Genomic DNA, 27,578 nt, shown 5'->3' with positions numbered 1-27,578 from the left:
TCTCGTAATGGGACCAGTTGCCTTAGTCTGTCCTTCCCAGATAATGCCTCCCCCACCCTATCTGGGAAGGATCCATGGTCACAGTGGCTTGGGGCTGACTGAGTACAAATTAATGACCTAGACTGACTTGATCAGAATAGATCCACCACTGGAGATCCTTCTTGTGTGAATCTGTAATCACGATTTTGTGAGACACTGGAAGTTCTAGAAAGGACCACTGGTTCAACGATGTGCAGTATTCCCACTTGTAGGCGGGCCAGTGGCACGACTACTATTACTAAAGCTGCTATTGTTGTAAGACCTGTAGTACTAATTTTGCAGATACTCTTTTGTTGCAGATCAGTACTTTCACCTGTTTATGCAATGACATTACTCTGTCGGAGGGAAGATTTGCTATCATTTTTCGTGTATCTAGATGAGCTCCTATGAAAACCAAATTTTGACAAGGTTCTAGAGCTGCTTTTTCTTAATTTATGGGGATTCCTAGGTGTGAGCAAAGGTGTAAGATAGTTTCTCTTGTCCTTATGAGTTGATGCCTGGTCGTGGCGATTAGGAGCCAGTCATCTAAGTATGGAAACACTCGGAATCCTAGACGCCTCAAGTGAGCTGCGACCACTGTCATGCATTTGGTGAACATTCTGGGGGCTGCAGCAAGACCAAAGGGCAGGGCTCGAAATTGATAAATTGATGACGGTCTCTCAGCTGGAAGCACAGATGTCTTCTAGACAGTCTGTCTATTTTTCTATGATAGTACGCATCCTGAATATCTATCGAACACATCTAATTACCTTTTCCCAGAAAGGGAAGTATAGACTGTAAAGTGACCATTCGAAACTTGCTCTTTTTGATCGATCTGTTTAGGTTGCTAAGATCCAGAATGGGTCTCGAGTCCCCTGTCTTCTTTGGTACTAAAAAAGAACCTTGAGTAAGTTCTGAATCCTTGTTGGACTGTGGGGACTTCTTGCATGACTCACTTGTTCAGCAACTTTTGAATTTCTTTGATTGCTTGTTCCCTTTGACTGGGTGGTACATCTGGGATTTTTTTTTTGTTCTGGAGAAGGCGATGGCAAAGGGGATGAAATAACCTCTGGATATTACTTGCACCCATTTGCCATTTGTAATCTCTTGCCAGGCCTATGGGTGCAGAGACAGCCGACCCCTGATTGCCTCCAGAAGTGGACAATCAGGCCTCTGTTTAGGAGCACTGAAACGGCTTGCCAAAGAAGGTGTCTCTAGAGCCCTGGTTTTGCATGTCTCACCTGCCACGAGGGTGGCGCTTTCCATTATTTTTCCCTTCTCTGCCTCTGGGGGAACTTTCACCATGTGTGTCCTGGAAAGACCATTGATATTTTCAGATTTTGGGATCCACATCTTTCTGCTACCTTACTGACCTTTCGGATAGGCTGGCTGGACTAGAAAAATGGACTTCTACAGCAGACAAGTTCTTGCCTTCTTATTTATACCTGGTGAGTGTTTCTTTCACTTTCAGCCCAAAAAGAGATGAGCCATCACAAGGGGCATTCACAAAGGAAGACATGAAAGGCTCCACAAACTCACAAAGTCGTATCCAGGCATGCCTCCTAATAGAGATACCTGAATCTGCGTCTCTGCTCACTCCATCTGCTGCATACGAAATGGAGGCATTAACAAGTGAATTTAGAGTGGTGAGCTGAGAGGCTACTTTGTCTGTGACGACCTCAACTACAGCTCCCTGTAGGGTATCTGTCAACTCCTTTCGCAGATCCTTCTGAAGTTTCGTTTAGTAGGTAAGGTAATTCGGTGAGAGAAGAGCAAAACCTGCTGAATACAAGATATGCTTCCCATACCTATCCATCATCCTAGAGTCCTTATTAAGAGGGTGGATAGTGAAAATGGTCTCAGTAAGATCCTTTTTGGTGGCCGCCACCACAACAATGGCATCCACAGCTATGTCTTTTGAAAGAAATTTCTTGTCAGATGGTGATGTGATATATTTATTTGGCCTTTTACAAATAAGATCTATGGTATCTGGTGTCTCCCAAGCCTTCCGAGAGATTAAGTCAATAAGCTCATCGGAAGTAGGGGTTACCCAGGATGTGGAAAGGGAGGGACCCAAAAGCCTTCAGGTATACTGACTCTTCCACCAAAGGGGAGTTGGACTCCCAGCCACTTCTCTGTTTAAGCATTTCTAAGATGTCTAAAAATGAGACATCTTCGGGAGGTGACCGTGGGTACCCTTTAGCTTCCTCATGATCAGTATCTGAAGTGATGGACTACTCTGGGGAGTTTAGATGTTTCCTCTTACAAGTCTTCTTCCGAGGGACTTCCTCAGTGGGATAATCTGGGGCAGTTTCGGAAGGGGGGTTCCCTGAAGAATGTCCTGAAGCTTGGGGCCCTGCTGTCCCTTGTGGATGGGGTAAAATAGAGGCAAAGGCACTGGCAGGGAAGGGGGAAGAAGATCCTGAGAGGACTGAGTCTGAGACTTCAGAAAAGGGGCTTTTCAATAAACCCTTCAACATTAGCTTATTCTTCCTCTCTAATATGGCATGTTGATCGAAGCCATGACAAATGCTGCAAGACTCTTGCAAGTGCAAAGGGCCCAAGCAATACACACACAGTGTGTGTATATCGCTTAATGGCATTTTCTTGCCACACTCCTTACACTTTTTAAACCCTAAGGGTTTATCAGGATTTTGAAACATTTTCAGCAGTTCACCACCAGCAAGAAAAAGTAAAAACAATTCAAAACTAGCAACACTAATCAATATAAAGAAGTCGCTAAAAACACTAGCAACCCCCCCCCCCAAAAAAAAAAAAAAAAAAAAAAAAAAAAAAAACAATACCCACCTAGTATTTAAACTGTGGGGGGGAAAAAAAAAAAATATATATATATATATATATATATATATATATATAACTTTTTTTTTTTTTTTAAGAGGGAAAAAGTCCTATTGAAAAAACGGACATTAGGTTTAAAAGGGGGGGGGGGACTATGTTTTTCTACTTACTGATAAAAATTCAGTATAAAAAACATGAGGCTTTCCAAAAAGAGTTATGAATGTAGTAGGGTAAAGAAACAGGAGTCAAACGTATTTTAAATTATGAATAATAGAAAAAAATTGTAAACTTAGCCTGGAGTTTTGTGAATGACCACGTGTTTTGCAAAGTGGCAAACAATATCTGAGGTAACACAGAAGTACATTCTGGGAAGAGTGCCTGAGAGCTTGGTTGAAAACCACAAGCTTTTGTATAAGGCCAAGATGGATTTGATGGATCAGATCTAACCCCATATGCGAAAATAAAGGTGATACTGATATCACAACAACTTGCATGCTTTTATTGGCTAACCTTAAATAAATGGGTTTACTTTGAATAACCGAACCGCCACTTCACCGACACCCAGAAGATCGAGACGGAACGACCGAACAGGTAGATGATCGAAAAGGCGATACTCCGACAGCCGAAAGACCGACAACGGCAAAGTGTGAGCGCGATCGGGTAAGTGTGCGATAGTGACGGATTTAGGATTGGGGAGCGGACAGGTAAGTGTACGATAGTGAGGGATTTTAGGTTAGGGTGTGGGAAAGGTGAGTGTGCGGTAGTGTCGGACATAGGGGTCCGGTAAGGTAAGTGTGTGATAGTGACGTAGTGTAGTGTAGGGAAGGGTTGAGTGTGTTAGGGTTAGTATGCGGGTGGAGTGAGTATGCGATAGTGACGGGCTTAATGTTTTAGGGTGGGTTAAGTGAGTTAGGGTTAGGGTGCAGGTAGCGTAAGTGTGCGATACTGACGGTGTTGAGGTTTAGGGGTGGGTTAAGTGAGTTAGGATTAGGGTGCGGGTTGGATAAGTGTGCGGTAGTGTCGGACGTTAGGGTTAGGGTTTAGGTTAAGGTTAGCAGATATGTTATTGTGTGCAATGTGTAGTTTACGTTTTTTGTGTCGGTGTAATGGTGTTCGGTTTTTTGAGTTGTTGGTGTTTGTCGGTGTTGTGTGTTTTCGGTTGTTTGGGGTCGGTAAATTGTGTGTCGGTGAATCGGAAGTTCGGTTATACAAAGTAGACCCAAATAAATATACCAAAGTACGCACTATTATATTTAATGCATAAAATGAAAAGGTGTTGGGGAGATAACTCTTTATATAAATATTCACTTCCCACAGCTCCACAACTTTTTTTTTTTGTATTTAGTTTCACAGAACTGGATGCCAACACACCTTTAAAAGTTAATTACATAATCTCGTAGATCCACAGTAGTGGTAACTCAGAAAACACTGTCCAGGCCCCTTAAACTTAACTGCTTGTACCTGCAGGATATCTGAAAAAACATGGCTAATTACTTTACAAATGTAAGAGTGAGCTACCACTTCACAACTTTTTCATATTTTTTTCCCTTAAGTATTTTTACTTTAGAACTAGTCTACAGCTTAAACTAAAAACACTGCTCTACACATCTAACTCTACAAAGCTCCCTATTTTCCATTTTTTCAACATGGGTCTAGGTATCACATCAACTGTCACCACCTCTCTTGATTCAGTGGTACTCTCCTTTTTCGACAAATATCCACACTACTTAGAACAAACTGCAGAAGTGTTACTCCCAGCTGAAAAGCAGCAGTGAGCCTTTAAATGAAAGTTTTAAACAGCTAAAGGAGCCACTAGAAAAAAGAGTTTAACTGCAACAAGTTATCATAAACAAACAACCCAACAGATGCTTAATAAGGGTAGCATTTCCATATTCAGGCTTGTATTTGGGCCTAGTGTTTGTGGAGGCTGTGTGTCTGAGTACATAATTCAGGGACATCTTGTTTTAGCCAAAGCCATTAGGCATTTCAGTGAGAGAGACTTGTTTGAGGTCATTGGCTGACTGAGGTCTCCTGGACTACAGCTTAGACTAAGCACCTCATTGGTTCTTTTGAGATTTCTTTCTTAAAAACTGTCTCGGGTTTCAACTTTCTGTTACCTAAGAAGCTCAGTTGTGAGTGTTCAGCCATTTTACAGTGAGCTTATCGAAGGAAGGACACTCAGCAAACCTACAATATATAACATTAAGTATCCTGGTTTTGTTTATTTTGTTCTTTATTTCTTTGTTGTTTATAGCACTTTGTGTACTGTGTATTTTTCTAGCTAGTTTCACTGTGTGTGAGGTATTAACTGGAAATTGTCCACCCTTATTAAGCATCTGTTGGGTTGTTTGTTTATGATAACTTGTTGCAGTTAAACTCTTTTCTAGTGGCTCCTTTAGCTGTTTAAAACTTTCATTTAAAGGCTCACTGCTGCTTTTCAGCTGGGAGTAACACTTCTGCAGTTTGTTTCCACCCTCCCTGTTGGTATAGTATTTTATAGTTGGTGGCTTTGCAGTTGCCCTAGTGTAAATTTGATCTGGGACCCTCCTCCCAGTCTAGCGTCATTACCTCATTCTACCCAGTACAGGAGAGCATTTGAGAAGGCCAATCAGCTTAGTTTCTGCTACTCCTTTCTCTCTTTCCTTTCTCTCTTTCAAAAAAAAATATATATATATATACTGTATTTGTGTTTTTCTTACTTTATTTTGCTCTTGTCATCTTAAAAGTACTCAATTGTATTTATTACTGCTTGGTGTAACTCATTGTAAGCCTTTTAGTTTAAGCACCTGGGCTTCAGACCAGTTTTACATTAGGAAGGTTTGTGGTCTGCACTGTAGTGGCAGAACAGGTAGCTTACATCCTTCTAAGTTGGGAACTGCTGATTGAGGGCTCAGTGTCTGTTATTCTAAAAGTGTATTAATTCTGGTTTAAGCACTTGGGCTTGAGGCCAGTTATTTTACATTAAGAGGGTTCGTGTTCTGCACTCTTGTGGGAGGAGAGGCTGGACTCTGTCCTTCTGAGCTGGGAATTTCTGGTTAAAGCTTATAGTGCCTGCATATTTGAACTGCTTCTTACTGAAATTGGTACACCTCGTTTGGCATAGACTAGATCCAGACCTGCTGAATCTAGCTTTGTTTGTATAACTTGAGCACTAATCCAGGCATAATTTAAAGTATTCAGTTGTATTTATTACTGCTGGTAGTAACTTGATTAAAGTGTAGCTATCATTTCTAAGTCTTTTGGATTAAGCACTTGGGCTTCAGACCAGTTGTTTTACATTAGGAAGGTTTGTGGCCTGCACTGTGGTGGCAGGACAGGCAGCTTACATCCTTCTAGGTTAGGAACTGCTGATTGAGAGCTCAGTGTCTGTTATTCTAAAAGTGTATTAGTTCTGGTTTAAGCACTTGGGCTTCAGGCCAGTTATTTTACGTTAGGAAGGATTGCGGTCTGCACTCTTGTGGGAGGAGAGGCTGGACTCTGCCCTTCTGAGCTGAATTTTTCTTGATACTAAGTATAATTTTTTTTGCTTTCCACTTCTGAATATCTAGCGACTGTATTTCGCCTGCCTTTCTGTTACACTGAAGCTGTTTTTACTGCATTTAACTTAATATTGCACTTGGAATCCTTGTTTGTTACTATTTGACTGTATTTGTAGCAAATTCTTCTGTGTAAGCTGTAGTAGCTGATTCATAGCATTTATAAGTGTTTGCTGTACCTGTTTCTGCCTGTTTTGTGAAAAAAAAAGAAAAAAAAAAAAAGAAAAAATATCTCTTGTTTTTCCTGCTTTACTAGTTTAGTCCAGTTTCAGAGTTGCTGATTCCTGGGCTTTGGTTGTAGTTCCTGTGTACTGTTTCCTTGCCTTATTTGGGGGAGAGGAAGTTACCTTGCTTACCAGTGGGAGTGGGAAGCATTGAGCTGCCTTTTGTCCAGTTTTGTGAGGTTTCAGCCAGTAACTAGTAGTTTATTGGTCGCTTTGGGCCAGTTTCTAGCTTTTCCAGCCCCTGGTATAAAAGAGCTGCCACTGTTGCACACTAGGGCAGGCAGGTTTAAACTATTCGGGCTACCTAAAGTCCACTCTTCAAATTTTCCCTTAAAACTACCTTCCTCGAACTATACTACTGATCTAATCAGCTTATCCTATAACTAAAAGATCATCTCCACTTGACTCCAAGTAGACTATTCTCTATCTGTTAAACCTAGCACTTGCTCCTACAGTACTTATTACCTTGATACGGCACTCTTGTCATAGATAGTACCCCAAAAGGTAACCCCCATTTCTCGGTCACCCACGTCCCCTGAATCTTTTTAAAGTTTTTGTCTATCCTTCTAGCATGATCAGTTGCTAGTGTCCTCTCCTGCTCAGCTGGTGAACCTGGAATACTGAGGCAATGTTACAATTGCCTCATGTACACAGACAACCCTCTCCTCCTCCCACAAAACACAAATACATGAGATGCAACTATGGCTGAGCTCTCTCAACACAGGACTGGCAAGACCAGTCAGGAGGAGAAGGTTACCACACACACTATAGACCCAGTCTCATATAGCACCATTACAACCTCAAATCATACACATAAACACACAAAGACATACTGGAGGCTCTGATCAAAAATCTACCAAAACAGCAGAGGCCACCAAAGCAGACACCCAAACAACCACCACCTCAGAACACAACACCTGCAACACATAGACCTCACAGTCAGAGTGTCAAACAGTCACAGCCCTTAAGGCCAAACACAATGCCAGACACACTAGTCATTGGTGACTCCATAGTCAGACACACTGATGTCCCGCTCACCAGACTGAGTAAGGAGAAGGTCACAGTAAGCTGCCTGTCGGGCTAGAATCCGCACATCCCGCAAGCACTCAGGTCTCTCAACAGCAAGTACAAATATGACTCAGTCATTGTCCACGCTGGTGTAAACGACCTGAGCTCCTTGGACTACATGAAAAGAGACATTGAGGAACTCTCTGACTATGTAGCCCAGGCAGGTATGACCCTGACCTTGAGCAGTATCCTACCTTCACCAAGAGTGATGCCACAATACAGAGATAAGATGATCAGCTTTAACAATTGGCTTAAACACTGGTGTCATTCAAAGGGGATCCAGTGTCTGTCTGCCTGGGATGACATGCTGGACAAGCTTGCACCTGTCACCCCTGGGATTCCGGATATTGGCAAAGGCTCTTGCCACCCCATAGTGCCTTTTTAGGCAAGGCTCAAATTCTAAACCTACCACCCTAGAACACAAAAAGGAAAAAACTAAGGGTAATGCTGCTCAATGCCAGAAGTCTCAATCTCAAAATGCACGGCCCTTCTCAGTATGGAGAACATCGATGTCTGTGCTGTGACAGAAACCTGGTTCAAGGCTCCTGAGAGCACCCCAGCGCTATCAGGTTTTACCTCATATCATGCCCCCAAAATCCGGACAATACCAAGAAAGGAGGGTATCCATATTCATTAAGGACACCCACACCTCAAGACTCGATGCATCGGAGACCATCCAGGTGCAATTAACCATAGGCAAGACTGCTCTGCAAATTGTAGCATGTTACAGGCCACCCTCACAAACTCAGGAACCTCACATGGCCTTCCTGAAAACACTAGAGGGATAAATGTATCACCAAACACCATCATACTAGGTGACTTCAATTACCCTAATATAGACTGGGAACACTACTCAAGCCCAAACACCCTAGCCCAAAAGTTCCTGGAATTCATAAACTCAAATGCCATGGAACAACTAGTCACCATCCCCACAAGAGGAGATAACATACTTGATCTCATCATCACGAACATGGGAGCACAATGTTCAACACCGAAGTATACCCCTCACTGGTGAGATCAGATCACAAACTAATCTCTGGAGGTCCTCATCCCACCCCACCTGAAATAAAAAGACCACAGTAAAGAACTTCTCAAAAGCCGACTTCACACTTCTAAAGACTAGTGTGGTCTCCTTTAAGGCCCCGAGCTGGTGGAAAACAGTACTCAAGCCGCTGAATCACTTACAGACGCCTTCTACCAGCACCTGCAGGACTGCATGGATAAGGCAATCCCAAACAAAACAAAGACTCTTAGTACCAAAGGCAAGCGTCCAGTCTGGTGGACCCCAGCCATAAACAAACTCTACAATAAAAGGAGGAAGCTACTACAAGATACAGCAAAATCCTTAAAAGGTAAGACACCCTTGATCACTATAAGTAAAAACTAAGAGCTCTCATAAAATCATCCAAAGCAAATTTGAGAGAAAAATAGCTAAAGACTCAAAAGACAATCATAAGGCCTTCTTTAGCTATGTTAGACACCTAGGAGGAAACTCCCAGATATGCTCAGAACTAGTTCAAAATGATGTGAAGATTACTGATCCTACAGACATTGCCAACATACTGGCTGACAGGTTCAGTGCAAACTTCTCCCCTCCCCAAAAGGAGAGATATCTATACCCAAACATCTCCAGCCCAAGTGAGAACTGCTCTCTCCAAAGCAAAAACACAGCATCCATGGGACCTGATGGTGTCCCCGGCTGTGTGCTCCACGAACTCAATGAGGAATTAAACCCACAGCTAGGACAGCTGTTTAATCAAAGTCTTACCTCTGGATCTGCAACTGTGGTCCCACTTCACAAAGGCGGTGCCTCCACCCTGGAAATTTCCCATTAGCCTGACAAGCCTTATCTGCAAAGCCATGGAGAGGATCATAATGGACCTCATAAATAAAGACATAGGAATTTGCAGACTTTGGATCCAACCCAGTTTGGCTTTGTCAAAGGCAGATCATGCCTTTTAAACTTGGTTGACTTCTTGAACAGTCACCAAAGCCATTGGGAAAGGCAGTCCATACAGCCTACCTCGATCTGGCTAAGGCGTATCATTGAAAAACTCATCAGCTTAAATGTTAACCCATACATCACAAGATGGGTTGCAAACTGGCTGAGTGACAGAACCCACAGGGTCAGAGTTGCTGGCGCCATGTCAGACTCAAAACCTGTCACAAGTGGTGTCCCACAGGGTCAGTCCTGGGCCCACTCTTGTTTGGCATCTACTTTTCAGTACAAGCAAACACAGGAGGGTTATGGCTGACAAAGTTTGCAGATGACTGCAAACTGGCGCCAGTAGAAAACACATCTGACACAGATATCCTTCAGAAGGGTCTCACAGAAATGGATAACTGGTGCCAGAGCCACGGCCTGAAGTTAAATGCCAAAAATGCATAGTCATACCCTTTGGGAAAAACAAGGTTACCCCTAGCTACCAAATAGGTGGCAATCCACTGAGCACAGAAGAAGTTATCAGGGACCTGGGGACCCAGGTTGATAGTAGTCTGTCATTCGACACCCATGTAGCTAAAGTAGTTAGGAAGACTTTCTACATTGCCCACCTTATCATGAAGGGATTCTCATCTAGATCAAGGGAGGTCATAGTCTCCCTTTACTCATCACTCATCAGACCAATGATTGAGTACAATGCCCCATTTGGGATGTATCTGACCCGACACCTGCAGCAGCTGGAGAGGCCACAAAAGTTCCTCACCAAAAGGATAAAGGGTCTCAAAGATCTGTCCTATGCTGCCCGACTGAAAGAACTCCAGCGCTATTCTGTCGCCACCGCTTGCTCAGAGGTGACCTTTGCCTAACATACAAGGCCATGTCAAACCCAGATTTGATGAATATGCTTCACCTCAAAAATCTAGATCCATCAGAGCCACAAGGGCGGAGACTTAAACCTCGCTGGAGGGATAGATTCATTACCCAAAGACTCCCTATGCTGTGGAACAAAATCCCGGTACATGTGAGGCAGAGCACCTCGCTGGCCTTGTTCAAGAGAAATCTTGACCAATGGATGGGAGATCGCAGATATACCCCAGGGATTACCTTAGTGTCACTGCTCGACAGAGGCACAGCAAAATAATGGGTATAGTTCCCCATACTAAAGGGGTGGCGTAAGCCACAAAACGATGGGCTAGGCTTGTAAATGCCCTCGGGCAGATAGCCTAGTATAAACCTATGAACCTATGAACCTATGCCTGACTGCCACACCATTCCAGCCTTAAACTTGTCTACTTCTGATTTTAAAAGACTGAAGTACAAGAATGCCAGGAATCCAACAAGTTCTTTCTCCAAACACGATTAACTTAGGCAGTCAGAAAAACCCATTACATCACATTAAATAATCAACAATGAACACAAAGTACTGCAGTAAGTCCAAGCCATTTTTTTATACACTTGCTTGTAAAACTAGTTGGCAAAAATTCTCCTTCATAGACTCTTCAGCCATGACTCAAATCACAACTGCAAATAAAAAAAAAAAACACATAGGGATAAAACAAACTAGCCAAACAATCAGCAAAATGAGAGGAAGAAAAAAAATGCAAGTACTTTATGGGGAAAAATTATCATACTCTAAAGCCTTGACACAAACACACAACTTAATTTCTAAATGAATGAGTTAATCTAGTACTCTCACGAACAACTTGATTTCCAAGGCAAATAAGGCAGACCACCACCAAGGATATTTACATACATAAATACTGAATGAATGGGGAACACTGGCTTAAAATTAAAGAAATATCCTTTTCTCTGCTTAGTAATGATCTTCCAAAAAATGAGACACTTCTTGTTAGTAGTGAATAAATACATTTTTACATTCAAAATGAATTGATGGCAGCTATTTTCAAAAGACAATACTAACAATTATCATATCAGCAAATAAAGCATACCTTGCTATGAGGATCAGCGAACATCCTGTTGAATATCTCACACAATCGCTTCAATTCTACTCGACTGTTAGAAGAGGTCCAAAGAATTATAAATAAAAAAAAATTCTAGTTAGATAAACATTATTTTTTTATAAACATTTTTTTATAAATATCCCTTCCATATACAAAAAACAGTTTCCATTTATTCTACTCATAGAAAGATGTCCATATTAGAATAATGAAATTCACAATAATCTTAGTTTTTCAGAATTATACAAGGTTATAACTCTAAAATTAAAACAAAAATACACGCAGAATTACTGATCCAAACTGTTTTATTTATGGCTAAAAAAGGGCAAGAACTTTCATCCATAATATTAGGAATTCATTAAATCCATACTGTGCTCAGTTATAAAAATCCTATGGCACAGGTACAACAACAGTGGTTGTTAGACTGGAAGACAGTCTCCCATGAATGTCAGTGAAAGGTTAAATAACTAAAGGAAACAGATTTCTGAAATTCTGAACATAAATGAATGAAGACCATTGGTAAACTAGAAATGCATAAAAAGCTATGTTTTTCCTGTGGCTTTCAGCAAAAAGGTTGAAGGCTAATGAGTTGTTTATTAACTGCAGGATTAGATTCCCAAAGTCTCCATTTGTCTGCTGCGTAATTTTGAGCATGTCACTTAAATAGCGGTCCTCTGTTGTCCCTGAAAAGGACACTTGCTCCCCGTAGGCCGATGCAATTAATAAAAATAGTATAAATGACAATCTTCAAGACAACAAGGCTATACTTCACATAATTAAATATATGAATAAGAAAAGAGTGACACATGCGTAGTCAAAGAAACAGTAATCAGTAATTACAACAGTGGAAGAGGTTTCATGAAATCATAGAGCTATCATTATCTCAAAAACATCTGGGTGAAATTAATCATTTTGAACAATGATGGCAGACTAAAAATTAACCCTGTAGTCCAGGAACTGAGTCTCTAAGTTGTCCTTTGCCTACTGTGTGACTATGAGCAACTTACTTGACCAGTGTCCCCAATCCTCGAATGAAAAATTGATCTCAACTCATTTAGACAACCTTTTTAACAAAACAGAAATTAAATGATTAAATAATTTCAAGTGTAAGATGTGCATGTGGGGATGAACTGCCTTGGGCAAAATACCCTGAGATATAAAAACAGCCACAGCAGAGAACTCCTTGCGTGTTGTAAATGCAGGTAAGAAGAATACTGAATGGAATCCTTCTCTCTCCAAGAATGATGCCCATGTACAAAGAAAACATGACTGGCTTTAACAATTGACGGAATAATTGGTTCCATTCTAAGGGGATCTAGTTTGTCAGCATGTAAAAAATGCTTGACAATCTTATTTGCTTTTCAAAGGATGGTGTACACCTCTCATTCAAAGTTTTCCACAAACTGGGTAATGCCCTTGTTGTCCCCATAGTGCATTTTTGGCAGAGTTCAGCTAATTAACTTTACAATATAGCCAATGTATCAAAACCTATACAGAATCAAAATAAAGTGACTCTTCTCAATTCCTAAAGTCTCAACAACAAAATGCCCCACCTTCAATCACTCCTATAATCGGAAGGCATCTATGTATGCGTAAACAATGAAAAAAGTTATGTTCTTATCATAATGTTCCATCTGTGTTGTCTATCTTCATTAACCTCTGGGGTCTTGGTTCTGACCCTCAGAACAAATTAGCCACTTTACTAGTTAAAGATTCCAAGATGGAGCTCCTCTCTCCTACCCATAATTCCTCACTCCTCCAGAGTACCTCAGATCAAATTTGCAATAACAGCTATCAGTGATTAACAAATAGATCAACAGAGCCAACACAGGATAAAAATTAGAACATCAGGAGCTCAGTAAGGAACTGCAGTTCCTATGAACATATCTGTCAGATCACTCAAAGTCTTGGATTGGGGGAAGGTTAATGAAGAATGAAGACAGTCAACACAGATGGAACATTATGGCAGGACCATAACTTCTTTATCTGATGTTGTCATCTTTATTCATTCATTAACCTGTGGGACAGAGTCCCCAGCTACAATAACCCAGGGTGGCCCTCATGGAAAGATATTCCAAAGCATGGCAAAGCCAAAGGCACTTCTGCTCCTGGAGATGAAGTCCAACTTATAATGTGCAATAAAAGTATGAGGGTTTGACCAAGTAGCTGCTGCACAAATGTCCTCAATAGATACCCTCGACCAAAAGGTGTGGGAAGTTGCCAGAGACCTTGTGGAATGAGCCTTAATCAGATCAAGCACTGGAAAGCTCCTGGAGGAATAAACAAAGGAAATACAGTCTTTCAACCATCTTGCAAAGGTAGTATTAGTAATGGGCTTACGTTTTTAACATCTGAAAAGGATACAAATATCCAGACTTCCTGAAAAACTTTGTTCTATCTACGTAAAAACGCAGTTGTTTATTTACATCAAGCAAATGAAGAGTCCACTCTCCCTTATTCTGAAAATTAGGGAAGAAAACAGGAAGATGAATACACTGACTGATATCTTCCTTTGCGACTTTAGGCAGAAAGGATGGATTGGTACGAAGGGTCACTCTATCTTTGTGGAATACCAAGTTAGGAAATTTGCAGGAAAGAGCCTGAAGTTGAGAGATTCTTTTTGCTTAAGTAACAGCCACCAAAAAAAAGAAGCTATGTACTTACCATAACGTTCCATGTTTGTAGTCCATCTCGCCTACATTCTTGCTGGATGGGTTCTGAGCTGATACTAAAGCTCGAGAGCTTTTACTGACTCAAGGCTAACCCCTATCCCATGATGCCTCACGGCAATTCCCCAGATTTTGTTTGCAAGAAAGCAATAAGAACCTAACAATTATGAAACTATACATATAACTGCGTACATACAAACATTGTGTATCATTATCCATGCCAGGTGGACAACAACTACAACCAGGTCAGACAGCATAAGTGTAGTCCCACCATATCCTCCAGGAACAGGAAGGGGGCAGGAGGGAGGGACGCAATAATGTAGGTGAGATGGACTACAAACATGGAACGTTATGGTAAGTACATAACTTCTTTATGTTATGTAGTCCTATCTCGCCATAATTCTTGCTGGATGGAACAGCGTCCCTAGTACCTTTATCCCGCGTGGCTCAAGCGAAGAGACTCTTCAGCATAGTGGACCCAAAGGATGACCTGTCCCGGGAGGACAAATCTAATTTGTAATGAGTGACAAAAGTATGTGGTCTTGCCCAAGTAGCTGCTGCACAAATAGTATCAATTGAGAGCCTAGATCTAAAGGCACATGAAGTAGATACTGCACATGTAGAGTGGCCTTTTACTTTGTTGGGTAACTGTTTGCCAGCAGTCTGATAATCAAAGGAAATGCAATCTGAAAGCCATTTTGAAAGGGAAACCTTAAAAACAGGCAAGCCTTTATTTTTGTCCGAAAAGGAAACAAATAATTGATCTGATTTTCTGAATTCTTTAGTCCTATGTAGGTAAAACCTGAGAATTCTGTGAACGTCTAATTGGTGTAGTCTGTATTCAAATTTATTAGAATGAATTGGAAAAAAACACTGGTACCTCAATACCAGTGTTAAGATTATGCTCTGAGCATACCTGGGAAGAAAGGAAGGGTTTGTCTTGAGTGAGACTCTATCCTTGTGGAAAACAATGTAAGGGGGTCGGAATAGTAAGAGCTTGCAGTTCTGAGACTTTCCTAGCAGAGGTTATGGCTACTAAGAATAGTGTTTTCAAGATAATAACTTCAGATCCGATGAAGAAGAGGGTTCAAAGGGTGCATAAATTAAGGATGTGAGAACTAAGTTTAGGTCCCAGGGTTCTGATGGTTGTCTGATTGGAGGCCTGAGAAGGAGAACTCCCTTCAAAAAGGTTTTGCACAAAGAGTGGGACATGATGGGATTTCCCATGAAGCCAAAATGGTAAATAGAAATGGCAGCTAACTAAACTCTGACTGTAGCGGCTGCAGCTCCTTCATGAAAAATGGAGGCAAGGAAGGACAAAATAGATTCTATAGGAGCTGTATAGGGATCTAAGCCTTGGTTTACAGCCCAAACAGAGAACCTTTTCCATTTTCTGGAGTATAACTTTCGAGTGGAAGGCTTATGGGAAGAAATCAGAATGTGCTTGACTGAAGGCGAGGGAAATACAACTGGCTATATGTGGAATTGGAGCAGCCATGCTGTCAGTTTTAGGGTGTGGATGGTCAGATGGAACTGCCCCGACTGATGAATCAGGAGGTCTGAAGATGGTACCAGAATCCATGGTTCCTCCAAAAGGTAGGACCACAGGAAGGGAAACCAGAATTGACAAGGCCAGTAAGAAGCAATGAGGATCAGGGTACTCCTCAACTGTTTTGCTTTCTGTATTACTTTTGGGATGAAAGGAAAAGGTGGGAAGGCATAAAGAAGTCCCAGGGGTCAATCGTGGACTAGAGCATCCCTGGCTGACATTCCGGATGGGGAATTAGGGCAAAGTAGCTGCTGCATTTGGCGTTCAGGTATGTGGCGAATAGATCGCAGCAAGGCTGGCCCTATCTGTGAAAGATCTCTTTCGCAACTTCTGCATTCAGGGACCACTCGTGAGGCATCAGAATTGCTCGACTGAGTTTGTCTGCTATCACATTGGATTTCCCTGGGATGTGCATTACTACCAGAAAGCATCGAGTGTCCATTGCCCATTTCCAAACTCTTAAGGTCTCTCGGCAAAGTGGATAAGATTTGGTTCTCCCTTGCTTATGTACCACATGACAGACATGTTGTCTGACTGAATCATAATTGTCCTGGTGGGAAAAGAGGTGTGAAGTGCTTGCAACAATATAGCACCACTCTCATCTCCAGAACATTGATGTGCAAGTGGTTCTCATGATTCTGCCAAGTACCTTGGACTGTCATTCCCAGATAATACCCCCCCCCTCCACCCTATCTGCCTTCTCTTGGGGAGGAACAAGTGGACGACTGAAGAGAAGTTTTTCTGTATGAAACCAACATGTCAGATCCTTCTTGCAGGTGTTTGTGATAAGAATCTGATGAGACAAGGGAAGATCCTGCATTGACCATTGGGCAAATAGTAGCCACTCAAGTACTCTCATATGCAGACGGGCTAAAGGAACTAATAGAATGGAGGAAGCCATAGTCCCTAGAACTTGAAGGACTACCCTGGCCTGAACCATGTGACTGTTTAGCAAGGATCTGACTTGGTTTCGTAGTGATTCTACTCTTTTGGTGTTAGTCTTGCTGACATGGTGGTTAAGCTTATTTCTGAACCTAAGAATACAATGTGCTGCGAAAGAGATGAGGCTGATTTTTTTTTTAGGTTGACTGTGATGCCTAAACTGGCGCACAAGGATAGAGTCTCGTCCCTGGTTCTGTGAGTTGATGCTTGATGGTAACAGTGAGGAGCCAGTCGTCTAGGTACATAAACACATGGAATCCTTGACGTCTCAGGTGAGCCGTGACCACTGCTATGCATTTGTTGAACACTCTGGGGGCTGTAGTGAGGCCAAAGGGGAGTGTTCATAACTGAAAACGACTGGCTCCCAACCGGAAGCGTGTCTCCTGGAGTGCCTGTCCACTTTGATGTGGTAGTACGTATCCTGAAAATCTACTGAGCACATCCAATTGTCTTTCCTGGTAAAGGGAAATATCAACTGCAGAGTCATCATTCGGAACTTCGATTTCTTTACGGATTTGTTGAGTCTGCTGAGATCTAGAATTCATCTCCAGTCCCCTGTCTTTTTTGGAACTAAAAAGAAACGAGAGTAAGTTCCGGATCCTATTTGCTCTGTGAGGACTTCTTGGATGACTCTTTTTTGCAGCAACGAAATGACCTCTGATGCTGCAAGGTCTAGTTGAATGGGTGGCGCGTCTGGTAGAGACCGGTTTACTGGGGGATTGGAAATAAAGGGGATCAGATAACCTCTGGATATTATGGTTTGTACCCAACGATCTTGTGAAATGTTTAGCCACACGCTTGGATACAGAGATAGACGAGCCCAGACTGCCTCCAGAGATGGACAGTCGGGCAACCCCTCAGGGGAGATGGAAAGGACGATCAGAGAAGGTTTCTCCATCTCCTTGGTGCTGCGGACCTCCTCTGCTGCAAGGACGGCGTCTTCCATTATAACCTCCCCTCTGCCTCTAGGGGAGGGCTGACCTTGTGCCTGAGGGAAACCTTTTTGTGATTTACGGAACCACATTTTTCCCCCTGTATTACCCTTGGGATAGGGTCTAGACGGGAGGGAGAAATGGACTCCGACAGCAGATAAGGTTTTCCCTTCCTGCTCGCACCTGGTCAATGTCTCTTTCACCTGAGGTCCAAAAACAGATGAACCTTCAAAGAGGACGATGGTGAAGGAAGACTTAAAGGATTCCGTGAAGTTACAAAGACGCATCCAAGAATGTCTCCTGAGAGAGAATCATACTGCGGCTGCCCTACTCATTCCGTCTGCTGCATATGAAATCAGCCTCATGGAGGAGTTAGCTATCAACGTAAGGGTGGAGAGCTGTGCAGAAACCTTATCCATGGATCCTGGAGCTACTGAACCCTGAAGGGAAGCTCCCAACTCCTTCAGGAGATCCCTCTGAAGTCGAGTGAAATGGGTAAGGAAACTCAGGGATCTTAGAGTAAATGCCGCTGAAGAGAAGGTACGCTTCCCATACCTATCTCCATCGTCCTGGACTCCTTGTTAGGAGGATGGATATTAGAAGATGTTTTGGACAACTCCTTCTTGGTGGCCGCTGCTACCACCATAGCATCAATGGGAACTCCTTTGGAAAGAAAGGACTTATCTTCAGGTGCAGTCATGAATTTGTCTGGCCTCCCCAGGAGGGGCTCCACTGTGTCTGGGGAGGTCCAGGCTTTCCTCGATATGACCCCTATGAGCTGGTCATAAGGAGGTGTCACCCAGGAGGTGGAAGATTGGAAACCTAAGGCCTCAAGAAACACTGATTCATCCTCAGTAGGGTTAGAGGTCTTCTAGTCACCCCTCTAAGGATTTCTAGGATGTCAGTAAAAGAGACTTCCTCAGAGGGGGATCTTAGGGACCCTTCTGATTCCTCCAAATCAGTTTCAGAAGTAACAGACTCAGGTGAGTCAACATGTTTCCTCTTACAAAGTCTCTTCCAAGGGAGCTCTCCAGTGGGATAATATAGGGAGGTCTCAGAAGAGGGGGCACTTCCAATGGGGGCTGCTTGGGTCTCTGGTTTCCTATGCTGTGGGGGGTGGCAGAGGAGAAGAGGTTGCTGCCTATGCTGCTGGTGGGACAAAGGTTCCAAAGGTATGGCTTTTGCAGAGGTTAAAGCCTTTTGTATTGCTTCGAAAGCCCCCCCCCCGCTCCAAAGAAGACGTCCACTCCAAGGAGATGGATGGTCAGTTCCGAGCAAGGGGGAACGGCTCCAAAGCAGATGTGGGAACCAACCTGAGTCAAGCGAAGGCAATGAGAGGGAGGGTTGGTTCAGAAGAAAACCCAGGGTGACTATCCCCCTCAGAGTGGACTCAACAGCGTCGGCTCCCAGATCCCTCGGCTACAGACTGAGCCGCTGAAGACAGAGTAATCTGTTTCCGAGGAAGCAGGGAGGATCCCCGGAACCGATGGATCCAACACCGAAGAACCTGAAGTGATTGGCTCTGAGAGCGAAGCAGTTGGAGGAGGAGCAGTGGTTTGCAAAAGGGTCGGCTCCGAAGCCTTTGGGTCCAGAGGGGCCAATTTCTTTGCCAGAGCTGGATCAGAAAGCAACCTCTTCACCACCCGCTCAATGTCCTCATATAAGAGTGTCCTGGAGGACTGGGTGGAGACGGAAGGAGATCTCCTCTTCTCCAAAATAGGAGATCTCAAAGTAGGTGAGACAGAGTCAATGTAAGATAATTGTCTTGGTACCGAAGGTTGCCTCGGCACTGAAGAGACCAACGGTACAGACAGAGAAGAAGCTGAATCAGGGCCAGAACTCCTTGTCTCAGATGCTTTGGTCTTTTTTGACGGTTCCGAAACTGGAGCCGAAGATTTATGTTTAGAAGTCTTAGGAGCTGCCTGAACAAGTTCCAGCTGATCCTGGAAGGACCTAGTCATAAGACCCCTATCAATGAGTTTACATTTTCTCTCGTTCAAGACCCTGGTACTGAAGGCATTGCAAAAGGTACAGGGTGCTTGCAAGTGAGCTTCACCTAAGCAGTACACACAACTAGTGTGACTGTCTGTCAAAGACATTTTTTATGAACATCTATCACATTTTTTAAACCCCGAAGAGCGATGGTCCTTATGTTCTCTGTCCTTTTCCTTAAACATGCTAATGGAAACAAACTATTACCTAGCTAGAAAGAAGACAACAATACTAACTATACTAAAACTATTATCTACTGAGGTAACAATACCAACAAGAACACTAAAGATAAAAAGGAAGATTCTATTGTTTATTATAAAACTCTTTTCTTTTTTTTTTTTTATTTAAGAAACAAACAGGGAGGAAAGGCCCTCTAACTTAAATGGGCAACTACGGCCCTCTAACTGAAACGGGCCGTACAATCCTATGGGGGGAAATAAAGGTCAAACAGAACAATCACATAATAAAGCTGCTAACTATAAAAAAATAAAGATGAAGAAAAAGGACAAGATTTAGTAAATAAATCTATTACTTAGCCAACAAGCCAGTAAGGAGACAACCTCGAGGCTTTCGTGGCAAACGAGATCTGGGGAATTGCTGAGAGGCACCATGGGATATGGGTTAGCCTCGAGCCAGTAAAAGCTCTCGAGCTTTGGTATCGGCTGAGTCGGTGCTGAACATCGGCGGCTCCGAACCCATCCAGCAAGCATTACGGCGAGACAGGACTACATAACATCATCATCTTCCAGGAAACAAATTTCAAATCTACTGCAGCTGCTGGTTTGAAAGGGGGGGGGGGACCAGAGCTTGTAAAATTATAGCCAAGTCCCAAGGAGGGGTAGGATCTTTTACAGGGGGACGCGACAGAACAGTGCCCCTAAGAAAAGCTTTACAAAAATTGGATAAAGCCAGAAAAGAAGAATCTTGTCCAAAATGGAAATTGGAGATAACTGCTAGCTGTACTTTAACAGTCGAGTACCAAGCTCCATTATTGAAAAGAAAGGCCAAAAAATCTAAAACTACCAAGACAGGGGCTGTGAAAGGATCTATTTGTTTCTGTTGAGCCCATATGGAGAATTTTTTCCTCTTGCTCTTATAAATTTTTCTGGCTGAGAATTTATGGGCGCAGATCAATATTTTCTAAACAGAGGAGGAAGGAACTGGAGAAAGCATGCGGTTAGTTTCAATCCCTGAAAGTCCGGCTGGCGGTACCCTAATGGGTGAGAAAGCAGATCTGGAGTTGGGTCCAGCGTCACTGGCGGGCAAATCAGATAAGGCCAAAGAAAGGGGAACCAGGTTTGTTGAGGGCAGAACTGAGCAATAAGGATTACCTTTCATTTCAACCGGAGAGCCTTCTGTAAGACTTTTTGAAATTAAGGGCAGTGGGGAAAAGCATAGAGCAGACTGGGGGGACAGGCATGGACTAGAGCAATCCCGGATGACTGTGCCAGAGTGGGGATCAAGGCAAAGTGCCTGTTGCATTTGATGCCGACAGGTGACGCAAAAAAATCACAGCAAGGTTGACCCCATTTTTGAGAGAGTTTATTTGCCGTGTATTGATTCTGAGACCACTAGTGAGGCATGAGTAAAATTTGGCTAAGCCTGTTCGCCAATGATTTTCCTGGAATGTGCTTTGCCACCAGAAAGTGTTTGGTAGAGGCAGCCCATTGCCACACTCATAGCTTCTCAACATAGGGATAAGATCTGGTCCCTTCCTATTTGCTGATGTAACAGACCACTGACATACTGACCCTAGAAGAGCTATGTAGTTCTTGCAATGTTAGAAAAAAACACTCTCATCTCTATTACACTGATATGCAATTTGGTCTCCTGGGGTGTCCACGTGCCTTGGAGTGTCTGACCCAGATAATGCCCCCCCACCCACTCCATCTGGGAAGTGTCTGTGGTCAATGTGACATTTGGTGGAGGAAGAATGACTGCAAGTAATATCTGTAGAGTGAAGCCACCAAAGAAAAGATTTTTTGCAAACCTGAGAAAGTTTGATGGGAAAGTTCAGGGGATTCCTGTGTAGTGACTACTGTAGAACTCTCATATGAAAATGCACTGTGAGCAACAGAGTTATTGTGGCCACCTTGGAATCCAGCGCTCTATGAACTAAACTGGCTGGGGAGTTCAGAATGGCCATGAGTTGTTTGATGTGAAATCTTAAATTTGAGACTATGTCCATTGTCAGATAAGCACGAGAAGTTCTTGTGTCCAGCAGTGTTCCTATTAAATCTATCACTTGAACCAGTTCCAACTGGGATTTGTGCAGGCTGACCATTATTCCAAGAGCTGGAGCCAAGTGGAGGAGATGATCCTTGGCCTGTAACAACAGATGACTGGTTGGAGCGGTTAAGAGCCAGTAGTTCAGATAAGGGAAAATCTGGTAAACTTGCATCCTTAGATGGACTGCCTCCACTTCCAAACATTTGGTGAACACCCTGGGGGCTGTGGTGAGGCCAAATGGGAGTGAACTGGTAATAACTGGCTCCCAGCCTTTAATGAAGGTACTGTCTGCAGTGCCTGTCTATTCTGATGTGATAGTATGCATCCTTAAAGTCTATAAAGCACATCCAGTTGTTTGCCCTCAACAGGGGTAGGACAGAGACTGAACCGTAACCATCCTAAATTTTGTGTTCTTTACATATTCGTTCAGAGAAGTTAGGTCCAGAATTGGTCTCAGGTCCCCCGCCTTTTTGGGCACTAAAAGTAATCTGGAATAGACACCCGATCCAGCTTGATCATAAGGGACCTCCTGGATGACTCCTTTTTGCAGCAATTTTGCAATTTCTATGGCTGCATCCTCCCTCTGATTGGGTGGATCATCAAGGAGGTCATTTTTTGAATTTGGTTTCTCTAAAAATGGAATGTAGTATCCTCTGGATACAATCCTCAGCACCCATCAATTTGTGATGGCTTACCAGGATGCGGGATGCAAGAAAAAGCACCCCTCCCTGACTGCCTCCAGAGGAAGGGAGTATGGCAACTGCTCAGGAGCGCTGGACGGGTCTGTCCAAGAAGGGTTCCCAAAACCCTTGGTTTTGCTTGCCCCCTCTGTCACATGGGCAGTGTCTACCAATCGGGTTATTTCCCCCTCTGCCTCTGAGGGAAAAATCTCCTGGAAAGCCCCATAGAAAAGCTTAACATTTCTTGAACCACATCTTTTACTGCCACCCTGATTCCTGGAAAAGGACTGTGGACTAGAAAAGCGGATTCCAATGGCAGACGGCGTCTTCTCATCTTTCTTGTTGAGGGACAGACAGTGTGTTCAACCGTGGGTCCAAACAAGGCCGATCCATCAAAGGGCACATTAACAAAAGACACCTTAAAGGACTCAGCAAAGTCGCACAACCTCATCTAGGCATGATGCCTTATTGCAAGCCAGAACCAGCTGCCCTTGAGGTACCCTCAGGTGCATGGGACACAAGCCTCATGGATGTGTTAGTGATTGAAGGGTGAGCAATCTGGAGGAAAATACTTTCTGTTCCTTGGCAGACATGGACTCTTGGGCCAAGCTAGAGAGTTCCTTGACCAGGTCCCTCTGTAGTCTCACAAAATGGGATAAACAGTTTAATGCCCTCAAAGTAAATGTGGAAGAGGTGCAAACTCGCTTGGCAAATCTGTCCAAAGCCCAAGATTCTCTTTTAGAGGGGGGGGGGGGGTTGGACAGAGGAGCTTTCTTGGGCTAGCTCCTTTTCGGTGGCTGCTTCAACAACCATGGCATCTATGGGGATACCCTTACTTCAGTGGGGTACTTAAGATTTTATCTGCATGTTTTGGTATCGGCTCTACTGTTTCTGGTTCCTTCATACCCTAGAAGACACCAACTCAATGAGCGTGTCAGCAGGGGGGAACACCAAGGATGTAGATGGGCTGGACTCGAAAGCCTCCAACAGCACAGATTCCACTGGAGAAGGAATTTGGCCAGACCGACCACCTCTTTGATGAAGAATTTCTAAAATGTCTCCAAAGAAGATCTCTTCTGGTGGTAATCTTGGGGATCCTTTGCCTTCCTTGAAGTCACTGACAGTGGTAATGGATTCCTAAGGGGAACTGATGTGCCTCCTCTTTAGAGGGACTTCCTTGCCTTGGTGGAATGTTCTGGGGAGATGTCGGAAGAGCCTTGGGGTTCCACAGATAGACATGTATGGAGACTTTCTAAAGCCGGCTGTCCACGTGCTAGACTAGAAACCTCAGGCAACGATCCAGAAAGGGTAGGGATAGGTTCCGAAGAAGTGAGAGCTGAGGGTCTCCTGGAATGGGAGAGGGCTCTCTCCACCACTTCGAAAGCCAAAGGGCTCCCAACACTCAGAAGCATCCCCTCTGGAGCCACAACTACTGCTGTGGACACCTCATAGACCCTCTGAGACTCCTGCTCTGAAGGGGGAGTTGGAGCTGAATTGTCCAACGCCAAAGCTCCGACGGGAAGTGACCATTCTGAAAACTTCGGAGTGGAAGTCAAACCCCCAGAACTGACGAGGCTACAGCTCCCAGACACACACTGCCACGAACAGTTGGAGCTGAGCAGGTTGGGGGCAAAGATGAGATCGCTATCAGTACTGACACCTTGGTGCCCGGGAGTAATGGAACCAGATACTCCGAAACCAAGGCTTAGATCAGAGAAGGAGAGACAGGGTGAAAAGGGGATGGCCTCATGGATCCAGAAGTGGACGGAGTGGACAAAACTCCCTTATGTATCTGAGTTCCGAGAAAATGCCTCATTAGTCTACCCATGTCTTTCTCAAAGAGGTTTTGAGAGGATCTGGATGATGTGAAAGAGGGAGGCCTTGAAGATTTCCTAGGAGAAGCAGATTCCCAAGTGGGGGTGATCAGTCCTGAGGCAGAAGTCAAGGCATGATAAAAAGACCTCTAATCCAATCTGCTCAGCCCCAAGGAAGCAGACGAGGGAAGAAGTGGTGGGCTGGAAGTCAGAGTTGAAGAAGCCAGTGCCAACGGGGTCGGCTCCAAGGACCTTGACGCTTTTTTTGGTGGCGCCAAAGATAACCTTAATGGGGAGCATCTCTTGCTTTCCTGGGCCTCTTTAGAAGAATTTAGGGATGGGGGTTGAGTCTGTGACGTTAGAAGAAGAAGATGAAGGCAGGAGCAAGCCTTTCAAAATAAGCTTGTTCCTCTTATCTGCTAGGGCCCTGGGGAGAAGACTTTTACAAATGCTCCAGTCGCTGTCCAAATGAGAAGGCCCCAGGCAGTAAACACACTCCCTGTGGGCATCCGACAATGGTATCTTGTGTCCATAGGAAGTGAATTTTTTGATACCTAATGGTTTCTCCTTTTGATCCGCCATGGAAAGAAAAGGAGGAAAGAGAGAAGAAAGGGGAACCCTATGGCGAGAGAAACCAGAGTAAAGAGAAAAGCTTAATCTAAAGTTTTTTTTTCTTTATAGAAACTACAAGAAGAATAGAGGAACAATAAGAAAACAGATGCAAAGAAGAAATTCTAATTTACATGACGAAAACCACTACTAAACATGCAGAGGAGCTCAGGAGCACTGCAAAACCCACTGTTATTTCGAGTGGTAAACGAGATCGGAGGTAATCTGGACAAGTGGGGAATTATGGGTAGGAGGGAGGAGCTTGAGCCTGGTATCTTTAGCTAGTGAAGTGGTTGGTTGGTTCCGAGGGTCAGAACCAAGACCCCCACAGGTTAATGAATGAATGAAGATGACATCATCAGAACTTGTTTTACATGTCCAGAAAGCACTCAATCCATTCCTGAGTTTTGTACCCATCATCCCTTCATATCCAATGGTAACTGATACAGTGAGGTCCATATTTCCTAGATACCATAACACCTCTAGATAATACATTTCTACAGACCTACAAAGAGAGCTTACTGAACTCCAAATCACACTAAACAAAAAACAACCTTCAGTTTATCACTATTTACAGGGCATCCTCTGTGTTCACTGAACTTCATATAAGTTTCCTACATGTGCTGGATGAAATCACCACAAATAAGAGCTCCATCGTTTTAAGTGACTAACTACTCCTCAATAAACTAGAGAACCCACAACTCCAACACAGGATATGCATGAAAGATCTTGGATCTAGTAAATAAAAACTCAATGAACCAGACTGTTATCAACCCAACTTAATATTCTTGACCTATTACTAACAGGTATAGCTTCTTTTTGAACAAATTTTCTGGTAACCCTTTCGTCTGTCAATTTGGAAAAGATAAGCTACTAACCTTCTCTCTCAAAACACCTAAACCCAAATAAACCAGTATTTTAGAATCCAAGGACTTCTAATGCACAAATCTCATCAAATATTAATATTCTCACTCCAACTGTCTAATCAATAAAAAGGGTCTGTTTCCATGAATAACAACTTTCCAACTATCTCTATTACCAGCTTGGTGGATATGGGATCCTGAGGCAATGTAGAAAATGCCTGATGTTTACTGACAACCAGTTAATTCTCAAACTGATATGGTATGTGTAAGATGTATTAACACAATGTCACTGGAGATAAAGTTCTCACATAAAAGTACTCCTAACGTCAATAAGGTTGTCAGCAGTACACATGCTGTACCCACCACTCAATTCAAAACAGATATATACACCCACGTATGCTGAGGCACTTAAATCTAACCTTCCTAAACCCCAAAGACCTCTTAGACGAAGTATACATAATAAATACTCAAATGCACTCTTTCAAAATACCCCCCACATCAACACATACAGACACATCTCATTGAACCTCGACGTCTAAGCCCATAAGGCAAGCCACCACACAATACAACATTCTGGTCATTAAAGACTCCATCATGAGACACATCAATGTCCCTCTCAAGAGGCTGAGTAAGGAGAAAGTCACAGTCTGTTGCATATCATGGACTAGGATCTGCCACACTGCACATGCACTCAGGTCACTGAACCACAACTACCAGTATGACTCCGTCATAGTCCATGTGGGTGTAAATGACCTGAGATGTACGTCCCTACACTATATGAAGAGAGGCATCATGGAGCTCTCAGAATATGTATCTCAGGTTGGTATGAGCCTAGCACTGAGCAGCGTTTTACCTTCTCCAAGAATGATGCCACAATACGAACAAAAGATGAATGACTTTAATAACTGGCTTAGTTTCTGGTGCCATTCTAAAGGGGTGCAATACTTGTCAGCATGGAAGGAGATGGTCAACAGACCGCGCTGCTTTGCCAACAATGGCCTTGCACCTCTCCCTCTAGGCTTTCAAATATTAGCTAAAACTTTTAGTTATGTACTTACCATAACTTTAGATGTTTGGGATCCATCTCGCCTACATTCTGTACTGATGGGTTTGGAGCCGATCCTCGGCTCCGACTCGGCACGCTATACTATAGAGCGAAGTCTCTAATTGGCTGAGCTATTCTATATCCCAGGATGCACCACCACCAATTCCCCAGATCTTGTTTGTCCGCACACATGCACTGCTGATATAACATTGCCAGATGTTTCAAGATGAAACGGTCGAACTTGAACCGTCTGGTCTCTTCTGGTCTCCAAGGCAGGGGGAAGGATGGTGGGTATTAGGAATGTAGGCGAGATGGATCCCAAACATCTAAAGTTATGGTAAGTACATAACTAAAAGATGTTATGTGATCCTATCTCGCCCACATTCTGTACTGATGGGACAGCATCCCTAGCACCTGATTCCTGGGTGGCTCACTGGAAAACACTCCTGAGAACTGTGGAACCAAAGGAAGCTCGCCCCCGAGATGCCACATCCAATTTGTAATGAGAAAAAAAGGTGTGAGGAGAGGACCAGGTAGCCACAGCACAAATGTCACTAATGGCAAGCTTAGAATGAAATGCTGTTGAAGTAGCCATAGCCCTTGTAGAATGAGCTTTCACAGTGGTTGTAAGCTCTCTATTAGAAAGAAAATAAATATGACTGATACAGTCTCTGATCCACTTGGCAATAGTGACCTTCGTGACGGCTTT

General features: G+C 43.4%; 1 protein-coding gene across 20 annotated transcripts in view; it reads right to left on the bottom strand.

Moving 5' to 3' along the window:
• Positions 1 to 27,578, bottom strand: part of CLASP2 (cytoplasmic linker associated protein 2) — a 7,203,062-nt gene that overhangs the window by 2,313,905 nt on the left and 4,861,579 nt on the right. For 13 of the 20 annotated variants that reach the window (XM_044064956.1, XM_044064947.1, XM_044064955.1 and 10 more), the window contains 2 exons: positions 11,537 to 11,600; positions 7,786 to 7,788 (listed from right to left, as the gene is read on the bottom strand). In XM_044064956.1, the coding sequence (XP_043920891.1) occupies positions 7,786 to 7,788; positions 11,537 to 11,600 (67 nt within the window). The remainder of the gene's footprint in view (positions 1 to 7,785; positions 7,789 to 11,536; positions 11,601 to 27,578) is intronic. The other 7 variants (XM_044064948.1, XM_044064952.1, XM_044064962.1 and 4 more) reach the window with 1 other exon arrangement.

The sequence above is a fragment of the Protopterus annectens genome, chromosome 3.part0, assembly GCF_019279795.1.
Source record: "Protopterus annectens isolate FY-2018-M chromosome 3.part0, PAN1.0, whole genome shotgun sequence".
In the NCBI taxonomy this organism is placed as follows: Eukaryota; Metazoa; Chordata; order Ceratodontiformes; family Protopteridae; genus Protopterus; species Protopterus annectens.
This window is presented reverse-complemented; position numbering and strand designations above follow the sequence as displayed.